The 15,208-nt window shown below is 60.1% G+C and overlaps 1 protein-coding gene across 3 annotated transcripts in view; it reads left to right on the forward strand.

The window, feature by feature from the left end:
• Positions 1-590: 590 nt before the first annotated feature.
• The window catches only part of STIM1 (stromal interaction molecule 1), a 69,112-nt gene continuing 54,494 nt past the window's right edge, over positions 591-15,208 (forward strand). For all 3 annotated transcript variants that reach the window (XM_054164484.1, XM_054164482.1, XM_054164483.1), the window contains exon 1: positions 591-752. In XM_054164484.1, coding sequence (XP_054020459.1) covers positions 635-752 — 118 coding nt within the window. In that variant the 5' untranslated portion in view covers positions 591-634. The remainder of the gene's footprint in view (positions 753-15,208) is intronic.

Genomic DNA, 15,208 nt, shown 5'->3' on the forward strand with positions numbered 1-15,208 from the left:
CAGCAGCAGGGGTTAGGTTCAGCTCTCGGGGGGCAGCAGCAGGGCTAGGTTCCGCTCTCGGGGGGCAGCAGCAGCAGGGGTTAGGTTCCGCTCTCGGGGGGCAGCAGCAGCAGGGTTGGGTTCAGCTCTCGGGGGGCAGCAGCAGCAGGGTTGGGTTCAGCTCTCGAGGGGCAGCAGCAGGGCTAGGTTCCGCTCTCGGGGGGCAGCAGCAGCAGGGCTAGGTTCCGCTCTCGGGGGGCAGCAGCAGGGCTAGGTTCCGCTCTCGGGGGGCAGCAGCAGGGCTAGGTTCCGCTCTCGGGGGGCAGCAGCAGGGCTAGGTTCCGCTCTCGGGGGGCAGCAGCAGCGGGGCTCGGGTTCAGCGTTGGGCAGCAGCAGCAGGGGTTGGGTTCAGCTCTCGGGGGGCAGCAGCAGGGCTAGGTTCTGCTCTCGGGGGGCAGCAGCAGCGGGGCTCGGGTTCAGCAGCAGCGGGGCTCGGGTTCAGCGTTGGGCAGCAGCAGCAGGGGCCGGGCGCGGGCTGCGGGCCGTGCTGGCGGGGCTGAGCGGGGCGGGTTTGAGCTTGCAGGCGGGGTGTGGATGCGGAGGAGCCCCGCGGAGCACGGCTTCACCCGCTGGACGGCGGAGCGCGGCGGGCTCCATGGGGCCGGGCGCGCTGCCCCTGGGCTGGGCGCTCTGCGGCCTCCTGCTGCTGCTGCCGCCGCCCGCCCGCGCCGAGAGGCCGCCCGGCACGCACCTCGACCCCTCCGCCATCGCAGGTCGGTCTTCAGCCTTCCCCTCGCCTTCTCACAGCCTCCCTGGCCTTCCCCAGCCTTCGTCCCCGCGACTCCCGGCCTTTGGGAACTCTGGGGAGCGGTTGGGAGCGGGACGAGGCCACCCCCCCAACCCGGACCCCGCGGCCGGGAAGGAGAGCGCCTGGGGAGGGGGGAAAAGAGCGGGTCTGGGGGCTGTGAGGGGGGAAGGGGCTAGGGAGGAGGGGGCTGGGGGCTGTGAGGGGGGAAGGGGCTAGGGAGGAGGGGGCTGGGGGCTGTGAGGGGGGAAGGGGCTAGGGAAGAGGGGGCTGGGGTCTATGAGGGGGGAAGGGGCTAGGGAAGAGGGGGCTGGGGGCTGTGAGGGGGGAAGGGGCTAGGGAAGAGGGGGCTGGGGGCTGTGAGGGGGGAAGGGGCTAGGGAGGAGGGGGCTGGGGGCTGTGAGGGGGGAAGGGGCTAGGGAGGAGGGGGCTGGGGTCTGTGAGGGGGGGAAGGGGCTAGGGAAGAGGGGGCTGGGGGCTGAGAGGGGGGAAGGGGCTAGGGAGGAGGGGGCTGGGGTCTGTGAGGGGGGAAGGGGCTAGGGAGGAGGGGGCTGGGGGCTGTGAGGGGGGAAGGGGCTAGGGAGGAGGGGGCTGGGGGCTGAGAGGAGTTTGTGGTCTGTGAGAGGGGAATAGGGCAGGGAAGAGAGTTTTGGGGACCATGAGCAGGGGTCTGGGGTCTGCGAGGGGGGATAAGGGGCAGGGAAGAGGGGTTTGGGGTCTGTGAGAGAGCCTGGGGGTGGGGTGGGGTTGGGGTCTGTGAGGAAGAAGAAGGGCAGGGGAAGGAGGGGTTTGATGTCCATGGTGGCAGTTTGGGGTCTGTGAGGGGGAAAAGGAGCAGGAAAGAGGGGTCTGGGGTCTGTGAGGCGGGGAAAAGGGTTAGGGAAGAAGGGGTCTGTGGTCTGTCAGGGGTGTTTGGGATCCATGAAGGGGGTTGGGGGGGGGGGGTAATAAAGGAAGAGGGTCTGGGGTCCATGGGAGGGGTTTGGGGGTCGGGGTGGGGGGGGAGAACTAAAGGAAGAAGGAAGGGGGTCTGAGGTCTGTGAGAGGGTTTGGGGTCCATGAAAGGAGTTTGGGGTGTTGAGGGGGGGAAAGAGGAGCAGGGAAGGGGGTCTGGGGTCCATGGCGGGGTGGGGGTCTGTGGGTCTGTGAGGGGGGAAAAGGAGAAGGGAAGGGAGGGGTTGGGTCTGTGAGAGGGGTCAGGGTCTGTGAGAAAGAAAAAGGGACAGGCCAAGTGGAGGTCTGGGGTCTGTGAGGAGGAAAAAGGAGTAGGGAAGGAGGTTTGGGGCCTGTGAGAAGAGCCTGAGAGAGTGGTCTGGGGTCAGAGAGCGGAGGGGGGGTTTGTGAGTGGGGAAAAGGAGCAGGGAAAGGGGAGTCTGGGGTCTGTGAGGAGGAAAAAGGGTCAGGAAAGGGGGTGCTGGGTCTGTGGGGCGGGTTGGGGGTCTGAAAGTCAGATTAGTGCTCTGGGAACTGGGCTTGGGGGTCTGAGAAGTGGATTGAGGCCCTGGGAACTGGGCTTGGGGGTCTGAGAAGTGGATTGAGGCCCTGGGAACTGGGCTTGGGGGTCTGAGAAGTGGATTGAGGCCCTGGGAACTGGGCTTGGGGGTCTGAGAAGTGGATTGAGGCCCTGGGAACTGGGCTTGGGGGTCTGAGAAGTGGATTGAGGCCCTGGGAACTGGGCTTGGGGGTCTGAGAAGTGGATTGAGGCCCTGGGAACTGGGCTTGGGGGTCTGAGAAGTGGATTGAGGCCCTGGGAACTGGGCTTGGGGGTCTGAGAAGTGGATTGAGGCCCTGGGAACTGGGCTTGGGGGTCTGAGAAGTGGATTGAGGCCCTGGGAACTGGGCTTGGGGGTCTGTGATTTGTTAGGACACTGAGAACTGTATTAAGGGCCCTGCAAACTGGGTTGAGGCATTTAGAAGTGGATTAAAGCACTCAGAACTGGATTAAAGCATTTAGAAGTGGTTTAAGGGCTCTGTGGAATGGGTCTGGGCATTGAGAACCAGATTAAGGGCTCTAGAAACCAGATTAAGGCTCTTGAGTCTGAGGTCTGCTTTAGGGAGTCTTTGTACTGGATTAGGGCATTGAGATCTGGATTGAGGGCTCTGCAAGATGGATTAAGTCCCTGAGGTCTGGGTTAGGGGCTTTTGGAACCAGATTAGGGAGACTGAGAACTGGATTAAGGCTCTGAGATCTGGGTTTGGGCCTCTGCAAAGTGGATTGGGGCTCTGAGAAATGGGTTTTGGGCAGGTGGGAACTGGATTAAGGGCTCAGAGCTGGGTGAGGGCACTGGAATTGGGCACTGGGAACTGGTTTAGGGACTCAGCAAACTGGTTTGGGGGTACTGGGGTCTGGATTAAGGGCTCTGCAAACTGGGATTGGGGCTGTGGGAATGGGATTAAGGCTCTGGAAACTGGTTTGGGGTACTGAGAACTGGATTAAGGGCTCTGCAAGATGGGACTGGGATTAAGGCTCTGGAAACTGGATTGGGGACTCAGCAAACTGGTTTGGGGTACTGAGAACTGGTTTAGAGGTCCTGATCTGATTTAGGGGCTCTGCAGATTGGGACTGGGCTCTGGGAACTGGATTAAGGCTCTAGAAGATGGTTTAAGGACTCAGCAAACTGGTTTGGGGGTACTGGGGACTGGTTTAGGGGCTCTGAAAACTTGATTTGGGCTCTGGGAACTGGATTAAGGCTCTGGGGACTGGTTTAGGGACTCAGCAAACTGCTTTGGGGGCACTGAGAACTGGTTTAGAGACACTTAGCTGATTTAGGGGCTCTGCAAACTGGGACTGGGTGCTGGATTAAGTGCTCTGGGAATGGGATTAAGGCTCTGGGAACTGGTTTAGGCTCTTCAGCTCCATTTGGAGGTGATTTCTTCATTTATTGGCCCCAAAACTGGTGCTGAATCCTCCTGGCCCTGCCTGAGCTTTTTAAACCTCTTAGCACTGGTAGCAAAGACCTAAAACCAGTTAAACCTTTTTAGGCAGGGCTTAATCCCAGTTCCTCCTGGTTTTCACCCCCAAAACCTCCATGACCATCCCCCACAAGAACCCCAGGAGGAGCTCAAATCCCTCTGGATCTGGGTGGATTTTCCCAGCAGGCCCCAGGTTTTGGTGGCATGGAGCTTCCAGAGCCTCCTTCAGTGGAGGGTTGGGAAGTTGGTGATGCCACACTGGGTGCTGGTGGCCTTGTGGTGTGTGCTCCTGATGGTGCCTGAGGAGCAGAAGCAGGAGGTTGCTCCCTAAGAATTGGGCTTGGAATTGTGGGGAATGAGGCAGGAACCTTCAGCTCTGTGTGGTTGGGTTGGGACAGGGCCAGGTTGGTGACCAGGACCTGGAGCTCAGCCAGCCTGGGTGTGGGCCAGGCCTGTTCTGCTTGGCAGGGAGCAGAGCTCTCAGCATCTCCACCAGCAGCATGGAGGTGTTTGGGTTGGAAGAGAGCTCCAAGGGGGTGGAGTTCAAGGATAAGCCCAACAGAGCCCCAGGGCATCACCAACCCAGGGCCCTCAGCACCACAGCTTCCCAACCCCTCCAGCCATGAGGACTCACCACTGCCCTGGGCAGCCTCTTCTGCTGCAGCCTCAGCCCCGCCCCCCCAGCTCCCTCAGCTGCTCCTCACAACTTCTCCACAGCCTTCTCCTCCTTCCCCAGACCCTTCCCCAATTCCTTGTCTTTCTCTGGCCCTGCCCCAGCCCTCAAGGTCCTTCTGGCAGGGAGTTGCCCAACCCTGCCTCCAGGTTTGCAGCTGTGTGCTCCCCAGGGGCACAATCCCTGCCCTGCTCCTGCTGCCCACACCATTGCTGCTCCAGCCCAGGCTGCTGCTGCCCTTCTTGCCCACCTGGGCACCCTCTGGCTCTTCTCCAGCCTCTGACACCAGCCCCCCAAGGACCTTTCCCCCCTGGCACTTCCCAGCCCCTCTGCCCCCAGCCTGGAGCCTGCTGGTCAGGTGCTGGCTGGGTGCAGGCTGCTCCCTCCTCAGGTTGATTTCTCAGGGGTCAGGGTTGGGTCCAGGCTTGGTCATGTCTTCATCAGCAGCCTGGATGAAGGCACAGAGTGGAACCTCAACCAGTTTGCTGATGGGACCAGGCTGGGAGCAGTGCTGACAGCCCTGAGGCTGTGCTGGCAGCCAGGGAGCCCTGGGCAGGCTAAGAGCTGGGGGAGAGCAACCTCCTGAAGGCCAAGCAGGGCAAGGGCAGGGTCCTGCCCCTGGGCAGGGACAACCTCCTGCAGCAGCACAGCCCAGGGGGGAGCTGCTGGGGAGCAGCTGCCAGGAGAAGGAGCTGGGGGTGCTGGGGGGCAAGGAGGTGCCCAGCAGCCAGCAAGGTGCCCTGGGGGACAAGGAGGTCAAAGGTGTCCTTGGGGGGCATGGAGCAGAGTGTGGGCAGCAGCAGGGGCAGGGAAATTCTGCTGCCCCTCTGCTCTGCCCTGGGGAGGCCATATCTGGACTTCTGGGTCCAGGTCTGGGCTCCCCAGCTGCAGAAAGACTGAGAAGTGCTGGAGAGAGTCCAGGGGAGGCTGGGGAGAGGCTGAGGGGCCTGCAGCAGCTCTGTGAGGAGCAAAGGCTGAGAGCCCTGGGGCTGAGAGCCTGCAGAAGAGCAGCCCCAGAGGGGAGCTGAGCAATGCTCAGCAAGAGCTGAAGGGGCTGTGGGGGGCAAGAGGCTGGGGCTGGCATCTGCTGAGTGCTGCCCAGGGACAGGCCAAGGGGCACAGCTGGCACCCAGGAGCTGCCAGCAGGAGAAAGTTGTTTGTTGTGAGGGTGGTGGAGGCCTGGAGCAGGCTGCCCAGAGAGGTTGTGGAGTCTCCTTGTGTGGAGAGCTTCCAACCCCCCCTGGGCCATTGTGCTCCTGGGGCAAGCTGCTGGGGGTGCCCTGCTGGCTGATCTCCAGAGCTGCCTCCCCTCCACCCCCACCAGGCCTGGACTCTGGGGTTTGGTGCCAGCCTGGAGCCTTTTTTTTGATGCTGGTGGAAGGCTCAGGTGTGGCCTCTGTGGTTCCTCCTGATGAAAGGTTGCACAGCAGTGATGCTGGCTTTGGCTCTTTGTGTCCCTTGGCACCAGGCTATCATCACCACCATCAGGAACTTGGTGTCTGGTGGCCTGGGCCAGGTTTCTTTGATCTCCTCCCCAGGCTGATTTATGGGGACTCCTTTTTTGGTGGCCCTTTCTAATCCTCCCCACATGTCCCACCATCAGAAGTTCCATGAGCCTAAATCCTGGAGGGGCTGGGCCTGCTCTCCCTCCTCATCCAGTTTACACCAGTAAAGGAAACTGGATCTCTGCAGGCTTTGTGCCTCCAAGGAATTTCCAGCTGGGTTATTTTTGGAAGCCCCTGCAGAAAAGTCTGATGTGATTCAGCTGCTGGCTCCCTTCTTCTGGCTCAGCAGAGCAAGGAGAAGTCCACACACAGAAAATCATCTCCAAGGCAACTTTTCCACCCCAATAAAAAAGTGCTTGGCCTGCTGGAGTTCCACAACTGAGCACTTTGGGGCATTGGAGAACACCAGAGAAGCTTCTTGGTGCTAGGTTGAAGGCCAAAAAGTAGAGGAGAACGTGGCCCAGGAGGGGTCTGCTGGCCCTAGGGGGGAGTGGGTGAGGCACAGGAGGGGTCTGCTGGCCCCAGGAGGGGGTCAGGGAGGAGTTTCTTCAACCCAAGCATAGTCACCCAAACTGGTGACAGGCTGCCCAGGGAGGTGGTGGAGTCCCCACCCCTGGAGGTGTTCAGGAAGTGTGTGGCCATGGCACCTGGAGCCATGGTTTGGTGGCCATGGTGGTGCTGGGTTGGTGGTTGGACTGGAAAGGTCTCTTAGGTTCCTGTGTATGGTCATGAGATGCTGGATGTGGAACCATGCTAGGTTGACCTGCTGCGGGGTCAGGAGGGAGATACAGAGGGGTCTAGGCCAGGCTGGAGCCATGGGGGAGGCCAAGGCAGGAGGGCACCAAGGACAAGGGCTGGGACATGTCCTTGGCTCATGGCAAGCCCAGGAAGGCTCCAAGCTGGGGACAGAGGGGCTGGGAAATGCCTGGGGGGGAAAGGCCCTGGGGGGGTTGGTGGCAGAGGCTGGAGAGGAGCCAGGGGGTGCCCAGGGGGGCAAGGAGGGCAGCAGCAGCCTGGGCAGCAGCAGCAATGGTGTGGGCAGCAGGAGCAGGGCAGGGATTGTGCCCCTGGGCTGGGCACTGGGGAGCCCACAGCTGCAAGCCTGGGGGCAGGCTTGGGCCCTCCCTGCCAGGGGGACCTTGAGGGCTGGGGCAGGGCCAGAGCAGGGCAATGAAGCTGGGGAGGGGTCTGGGGAAGGAGGAGAAGGCTGTGGAGAAGTTGTGAGGAGCAGCTGAGGGAGCTGGGGGGGGGGTGTTGCTGAGGCTGCAGCAGAGGAAGCTGAGGAGAGGCCAGGGCAGTGGTGGAGGCCCCATGGGGTTGGGAAGCTGTGGAGCTGAGGGCCATGGGGTGGTGGTGCTGGGGCAGGGCTGAGGCCATGCTTGGACTCCATCACCTTGGGAGGACTCTTCCTACCTTTCTGCTGCCCTGCTCAAGGCTTTGTTTTTGTTGCTGCTCCCCAGGTTGGGTTTTCTCAGGATGAGGCTTTCTGAGGGGTGGTTTTGATCCTCAGAGAACCAAGCTGGTGACTGATCTCCAGTCCAAACCAGTTTGCCTCCTGCCTTTGACTGTGCTGCCACCCAGCTCTTAATCTTTCATCTCCTCCTCCTTATCTCCACTTCCAGTCATGCTCCAAAGCCCTGAAGCCATTTCCCAAGCCTTGGAGACCTCAAATCCTTTGGAGCCAAGACCAAACAGTCCCTATCCTGACCCACCCCCTGCTGAAACAGGGACCCTAAAAACTTCTCCAATCCCATTTCAAGATCATCCTTGTTTGGCTCCAAACCTCAAGGGTTCAGCAGAAACTGGTGGCAGGAGGCTGGTGGCCTGTCCCCTGCTGCCCTGCAGGATGTCACCAGGGGGATTATTTTTAGCCTGGATTTGTTTTGGCTGCAGGCTTCCAACCCTGAGCTCTTTGGCAGCTCCCCTTCTAAAAGGGCCATGAGGCTTTTCCTCCTGGGGAAGAACCTTCAGGTGGTGCTTTTAGGGGCTGGAGGGTGGTGGCTCTCACCTTCTCCTTCCAGTTCCTGCCTGCACTTGGTGGCTTGTCCCTAGTTTCACCAGTTGGTGATGAGGGTTTTTCCTTCTTACTGCTGGTGATGGTGATCAGCAGAGCTTCCTCTGGGCTTGTGACACCTGCCTGGTGAGAGCAGCCTGAGATGAGCCAGGGGGTGCCCAGGGGGGCAAGGAGGGCAACAGCAGCCTGGGCAGCAGCACCAATGGTGTGGGCAGCAGGAGCAGGGCAGGGATTGTGCCCCTGGGCTGGGCACTGGGGAGCCCACAGCTGCAAGCCTGGGGGCAGGGTTGGGCCCTCCCTGCCAGAAGGACCTTGAGGGCTGGGGCAGGGCCAGAGCAGGGCAAGGAAGCTGGGGAGGGGTCTGGGGAAGTTGTGAGGAACAGCTGAGGGACCTGGGGGGTGTTGAAGGCCTTGGGGGTGTTGGTGGCCAGGGATATGTTGAGGGGCATAGAGATGTTGTGGGCCAAGGAAGGTGTTGAGGGCCTTGGGGATGTTGAGGGCCAGGGACATGCCAAGGCCCAGCTTGGGACACTTCCCTTGAACTGCAGGCCCATGGGAAGCTCCTTGGCATCTTCTTCTCCCACCCCAGAGGACCTCCCAGCCCCAACAATGGGTGTTCATCAAGGACCTGGGTGAAGGGGCAGAGATGAGTCCCTCAACCAGATTGCTGATGGGAGCCAGCTGGGAGCAGTGGTGACAGCCCTCAGGCTGTGCTGGCAGCCAGGCAGCCCTGGGCAGGCTGAGAGCTGGGGGAGAGCAACCTCCTGAAGTTCAACCAGGGTAGGGTCCTTCACCTAGGGAGAGGAATCAGCCCCTTCCAAGCATGGTCCTGGGTGTTTACAAACCAATCTTGTCCCAGTTTTGCTCTCCAAGGGTTCTCAAACTGGTCAGGAGAACGTGAGGAGGTCATCAAAGCCTTGGGTTGGTTTGGGTTCTCCACTGAAGTGCTCTGGAGATGTTTGCTTGGTTGGATTTGGGACTTGGTTTTGTCCACCCCTTGGAAAATGTCTTCCTTGGTTCCTTTTCGTGGTCACCAAAGCTTTGGGGAGCCACAGAGTGCTCCTTGGAGCTTCTCCCACCAGCCTGAGAGGTCGACCCCAGGCCAAGCTGCAGAGCTGGGGGAGAGCAACCTCCTGAAGGCCAAGCAGGGCAAGGGCAGGGTCCTGCCCCTGGGCAGGGACAACCTCCTGCAGCAGCACAGCCCAGGGGGGAGCTGCTGGGGAGCAGCTGCCAGGAGGAGGAGCTGGGGGTGCTGGGGGGCAAGGAGGTGCCCAGCAGCCAGCAAGGTGCTCTGAGGGGCAAGGAGGTGTGCTGGGGGGCATGGAGCAGAGAGTGGACAGCAGCAGGGGCAGGGAGGTTCTGCTGCCCCTCTGCTCTGCCCTGGGGTGGGGCACAGCTGGTGGGCTGGCAGGGCTGGAAGGGGCCCAGGAGCAAGCTGGGGACAGTTTGGAGCAGGAGCTGTGGGGCCAGGCCAAGGGGAGATGGTTTGGAGCTCCAAGAGAGAAGATCTGGAGTAGATCTGAGGAAGTTCTTGAGCAGGAGGCTGGGGAGAGCCTGGTTGAGGTCAGGCAGAGAGCTGGGAGCTGCCCCCTGGCTGGCAGCAGCCCAGGGCAGGCTGTTTGGGGCTCTGAGCTGTGCTTGGGGCTGTCCCTGCTGGCTGCAGGGGGCTTGGGCTGGGTGAGCTTGGAAGGTGCCTTCAACGCAGTGCTCAGGGCTGTGGTGGAGTCCCCATCCCTGGAGGAGTTTCAAAGCTGTGCAGATGTGGTGCTGAGGGCCATGGGCTGGCAGCCATGGTGGTGTTGGGGTTGGACTCCATGATCTCAAAGGTTTTTCCAGACAAAATTACCCTTGTGATACTGGGAGGAGAGCTTGGAGGTTCCACCTGACCCTCAGCAGAACCTTCTTGGCTTGGAGGGTGGTAGAGGCCTGGAGCAGGCTGCCCAGAGAGGCTGTGGAGTCTCCTTCTCTGGAGAGCTTCCAACCCTTCCTAAGAAGTCCAAAGTAGCTCCTAGCTCAAGCAGCCTCTTCTCCTGCTGGATGCTGTGGTAGGGTCTCATTAACTCCCTCATCACTTCAGTGTCCTCCTTTTGAGGACATTTAATGGCCACTTAAGTGGCTGACTCATGGTCCTCAGAAACTGTTAGGAGCTGCTCTTGGAAGTCAGCTCGAAGTTGATGCTCTGTTTGGTCAGCACTTAAAGGCCTTGGGCTGAAGGAGCTTTGAAGCTTTTATCTCCTTGATAAGTGGTGGTGGGGATGATGGTGCTGAGCTGCTCCTGAAGGCCACCAGCGGCCTGGGCTGGAGCAGCAATGGTGTGGGCAGCAGGAGCAGGGCAGGGATTGTGCCCCTGGGCTGGGCACTGGGGAGCCCACAGCTGCAAGCCTGGGGGCAGGGTTGGGCCCTCCCTGCCAGGAGGACCTTGAGGGCTGGGGCAGGGCCAGAGCAGGGCAAGGAAGCTGGGGAGGGGTCTGGGAAAGGCTGTGGAGAGGTTGTGAGGAGCAGCTGAGGGCCCTGGGGGGGTTGAGGCTGCAGCAGAGGAGGCTGAGGGGAGACCTTGTGGCTCTCTGCAGCTCCCTGAGAGCAGCTTGCAGCCAGCTGGGGCTAAAGGGCTGCTCCTGAGGGCTGGGCCAAGAGGAGATGGCCTCAGGTTGTGGCAGGGGAGGTTGAGCTTGGCCCTGAGGAGCAATTGGTGCCCCTTGAGGGGTGCCCAGGCCTGTGGCAGGCTGCCCAGGGCAGTGGTGGAGTGCCCATGGCTGGAGGGGTTGGGAAGCTGTGAAGCTGTGGTGCTGAGGGACATGGGGTGGTGGTGCCCTGGGGCTCTGCTGGGCTCATATTTGGACTCCATCACCTTGGAGAACTTCTTCAACCCAAACAATTCCATGGGGCCAGGCCAGGAACCACCCAACTGAGGCCCTGCTCAGTGGTGACTCATTCCAAGACTTTTGTTTTGGCTTGGCCTGGGGTGGCCTCTTCCTTCCTTTCTGAGTTTGTTCATTCAAGACCTTTCTTAAGGAGGTGGCATCAGCTCAGCTTCCAGCTGGCCAGGCCAGATGTCCTCCCAGCATGGTGGCCTGGGCTTAGAGCCACGATGCCAACCCAACCCATGGCTTCCTGCAGCAAAACTTCTCACAGAGGCAGTTGGGGGGTGGGGGGGAGGGGAAAGGGAGGTTTGATTTCTTTCTTCTCTCTTCCTAATGGACACCTCTGACCTTGGGCCAGCAGAAGGAAGCTTTAGGAGAACCCACCTCAGAGCTTGGCTCTTTTCAGGTCTCACCCAGTCCAACCCCACCCTGCTCCAGCAGCTTGCCCAGGAATACAATGGCTGGGAGGGGGTGGGGGGTGTGGAAGCTCTCCAAAGAAGGAGACTCCACAACCTCTCTGGGCAGACTGCTCCAGGCCTTGGTCACCCTTAAGCCAAGAAGTTTCTCCTCATCTTCAGCTGGAAGCCTTCCCTGGGCTATCTCCAGCAGTTCCCAGGTCCTCTGCAACTGGGGAGCCCAGAACTGGACCCACAAGTCCAGATGTGGCCTCCCCAGGGCAGAGCAGAGGGGCAGCAGAGCCTCCTTGACCTTCATGCCCCACCCAGAAGGACCTCTCTCAACCTCATGTGGCACCATGGGATGGCTCTCCTCCTCTTGGGTTAGCTATGGAGAAGTTTGGCTGTGAAGGATCTTGGGGGGAGACTCCTTGGAGACAGGAGGAGAACAGGCAATGGATGGAGAGGTCCTTCTGGCTTCTCTCCTCCTGAAGCTTTCCCTGCTGGTCTCATCTGCTCCATCAGCCTCCCTCTGAGTCCACAGAGATGAGGTAGACTTGAAGATGAGACAGGAGGGAGTTCAGCTCAGGGCCAGGAGGTTCTGGAAAGGAAGAGGAGAAGAGGGGTGGGAGAGGATGAGAGAGTTGGGGGTGCTCAGCCTGGAGGGGAGAAGACTCTGGGGAGATCTTCTGGTAGCCTTTCAGGGCTGGGAGGTGCCCAGGACCAAGCTGGGGACAGAGTATGGAGCAGGGCCTGTGGGGGCAGGCCAAGGGAAGATGGTTTGGAGCTCCAAGAGGAGGTTGAGTAGATGAAAGAAGTTCTTCAGAGGCTGGGGAGAGCCTGGTTGAGGTCAGGCAGAGAGCTGGGAGCTGCCCCCTGGCTGGCAGCAGCCCAGGGCAGGGTGTTTGGGGCTCTGAGCTCTGCCTGGGGCTGTCCCTGCTGGCTGCAGTGGGCTTAGGCTGGGTGAGCTTGGAAGTCCCTTCCAACCCAACCTATTTCATGCTTCCATGACCTTGAAGGTGCCTCCAACCCACCCCATGATTCAATGACCTATGAGGGTCCCTTCCAACCCGTTCCCATGACCTGTGAAGGTCCTTTCCAACCCAAGCCCGTTCCATGACTCCATGGAATGCTGCACCTTGTGATCTTACTGCCACGAGGAGCAGAGCTGAGGAGCTGCCTTTGGGCCAAGAGCTTCTGCTGCAGGTTGAGGAGGTGGAAGAGCAGGGCCCTGGTGGGTTGTGCTTTGGTAGCTTCTCAGCTGCTTCTGGCATCTCCAGTGGTTCACGTGGCCCTCTGGGAGCCTCCTGAGGAGTTTGGGCTGGTGGCAGCCGGAGCTGCGCTCCGTGGGCTGAGGCTGACTCATGTCTGCTGGAGCTTTCCAAACTCCCTTGGATTCCAGCCCACCAAGCCCTCAGCCAGCTTCTGGCTTCCCACAGCATCCACAGAGCTGCTTGCCTGGAGTCAACCAAGGGTGGGAATCGTCTCCAAGGTGATGGAGGCCAACCCTGAGCCCAGCGCTGCCCCTGGGCACCACCACCCCATGGCCCACACCTTCCCAACCCCTCCAGCCATGGGCACTCCACCACTGCCCTGGGCAGCCTGCCACAGGCCTGGGCACCCCTCAAGGGGCACCAATTGCTCCTCAGGGCCAAGCTCAACCTCCCCTGCCACAACCTGAGGCCATCTCCTCCTGGCCCAGCCCTCAGGAGCAGCCCTTGAGCCCCAGCTGGCTGCAAGCTGCTCTCAGGGAGCTGCAGAGAGCCACAAGGTCTCCCCTCAGCCTCCTCTGCTCCAGGTGGAGGCTCAGGGGCTGGGCTGGGGTTGGTGGTTGTGTTCTTCTCACCACAAGTGGGTGGGGATGAAATTGGTCTTTTTGAGGTCCAAGTGGGGCCATCAAAGGTTTGTGGTGGAGGTTGGGTGGGAGCAAGGGTTAAAAAGGGCTCTGCTGGTGGTGGTGGTGGAGATGACTGAGGATGTTTGGAAGCAAGGGATGAAGCTGTTGTGGTCCTTCACGAAGTAGATGGATGGAGGAGGCCATCAGTGAGAAGGAGATTAATTGCAGTGAGTAAACCTTGAACTGCTGCCAAGGAGAGAAGTCCATCTGGGGAGGAAGCTCTCAGGTTTGAGTGGAGGGTTGGCAGCTCTTCAAGTGTCAACTTGGCTGCTTAGTTCCTTCCTGCCTCAGGCTGGTGCTGGGGACATGAAGAGGCTGGAGAGCCAGGAGCCTCCTGGATCTCTGAAGGCTTTGTCCTCCCTCTGTTTATGGCCTCCTGAACCACCGAGGGCTTTGTCCTCCCTCTGCTTCTGGCCTCCTGAATCACTGAGGGCTTTGTCCTCCCTCTGCTTCTGGCCTCCTGAATCACTGAGGGTTTTGTCCTGCCTCTGCTTCTGGCCTCCTGGATCTCTGAGGGCTTTGTCCTCCCTCTGCTTCTGGCCTCCTGAATCACTGAGGGTTTTGTCCTGCCTCTGCTTCTGGCCTCCTGGATCTCTGAGGGCTTTGTCCTCCCTCTGCTTCTGGCCTCCTGAATCACTGAAGGCTTTGTCCTCCCTCTGTTTATGGCCTCCTGAACCACCGAGGGCTTTGTCCTCCCTCTGTTCATGGCCTCCTGGATCTCCAAGGGCTTTGTCCTGCCTCTGCTTCTGGCCTCCTGAATCACTGAAGGCTTTGTCCTGCCTCTGCTTCTGGCCTCCTGAATCACTGAAGGCTTTGTCCTCCCTCTGCTTCTGGCCTCCTGAATCACTGAGGGTTTTGTCCTCCCTCTGCTTCTGGCCTCCTGGATCTCTGAGGGCTTTGTCCTGCCTCTGTTTCTGGCCTCCTGGATCTCTGAAGGCTTTGTCCTCCCTCTGCTTCTGGCCTCCTGAATCACTTAGGGCTTTGTCCTCCCTCTGCTTCTGGCCTCCTGAATCACTGAGGGCTTAGTCCTCCCTCTGTTTCTGGCCACCTGGATCTCTGAAGGCTTTGTCCTCCCTCTGTTTATGGCCTCCTGAACCACTGAGGGCTTTGTCCTGCCTCTGCTTCTGGCCTCCTGAATCACTTAGGGCTTTGTCCTGCCTCTGCTTCTGGCCTCCTGAATCACTTAGGGCTTTGTCCTGCCTCTGTTTATGGCCTCCTGGGTCTCTGGGGGCTTTGTCCTCCCTCTGCTTCTGGTCTTCTGAATCATTGAGGGCTTTGTCCTGCCTCTGTTTATGGCCTCCTGGATCTCTGAGGGCTTTCTCCTGCATCTCCTTCACCTTCTGTGGCATGCCCATGTTGGTCCTGAGGTCTCAGGGCATGATCCAGGAGTTTCTAAGTGCCAGTAGAAGAGAGGAGCCACCTTAGACCTGATGAATCCCTCATGAGCTGTGTCTCTGAAGGCTCTCAGTAGAGGCTTTGTGGACATCTTTGGTTGGTCCTCCCAGGAGAAGCAGCCAAGGCTGGTGGTGGTGCTTCCTCTGAAGGTCTGTGAGAGATCAAATGGCCTCGTTTCTGGTGGCATTTACATCTGCTCCAGACTCTTTCATCTGGGCTAGGAGCAGAGGTGGCTTTGCATGCTGGGAGATGATTCGCTGGAGGGAAGAAAAGGAAACCTTTGAAGTCTTCAGGAAGTGAGGTGGGAAGGCTCCTGGGTTGGGTTTCTTCTACTCAACTGTAGAAGCACAGAACTGGGGAGGTGATTGTCCCCCTGGGAGGCCACAGCTGCAAGCCTGGGGGCAGGGTTGGGCCCTCCCTGACAGGAGGACCTTGAGGGCTGGGGCAGGGCCAGAGCAGGGCAAGGAAGCTGGGGAGGGGTCTGGGGAAGGAGGAGAAGGCTGTGGAGAAGTTGTGAGGAGCAGCTGAGGGCCCTGGGGGGGTTGAGGCTGCAGCAGAGGAGGCTGAGGGGAGACCTTGTGGCTCTCTGCAGCTCCCTGAGAGCAGCTTGCAGCCAGCTGGGGCTCAAGGGCTGCTCCTGAGGGCTGGGCCAGGAGGAGATGGCCTCAGGTTGTGGCAGGGGAGGTTGAGCTTGGCCCTGAGGAGCAATTGGTGCCCCTTGAGGGGTGCCCAGGCCTGTGGCAGGCTGCCCAGGGCAGTGGTGGAGTGCCC

Source organism: Dryobates pubescens, chromosome 10 (assembly GCF_014839835.1).
Source record: "Dryobates pubescens isolate bDryPub1 chromosome 10, bDryPub1.pri, whole genome shotgun sequence".
NCBI classification, from domain to species: domain Eukaryota; kingdom Metazoa; phylum Chordata; class Aves; order Piciformes; family Picidae; genus Dryobates; species Dryobates pubescens.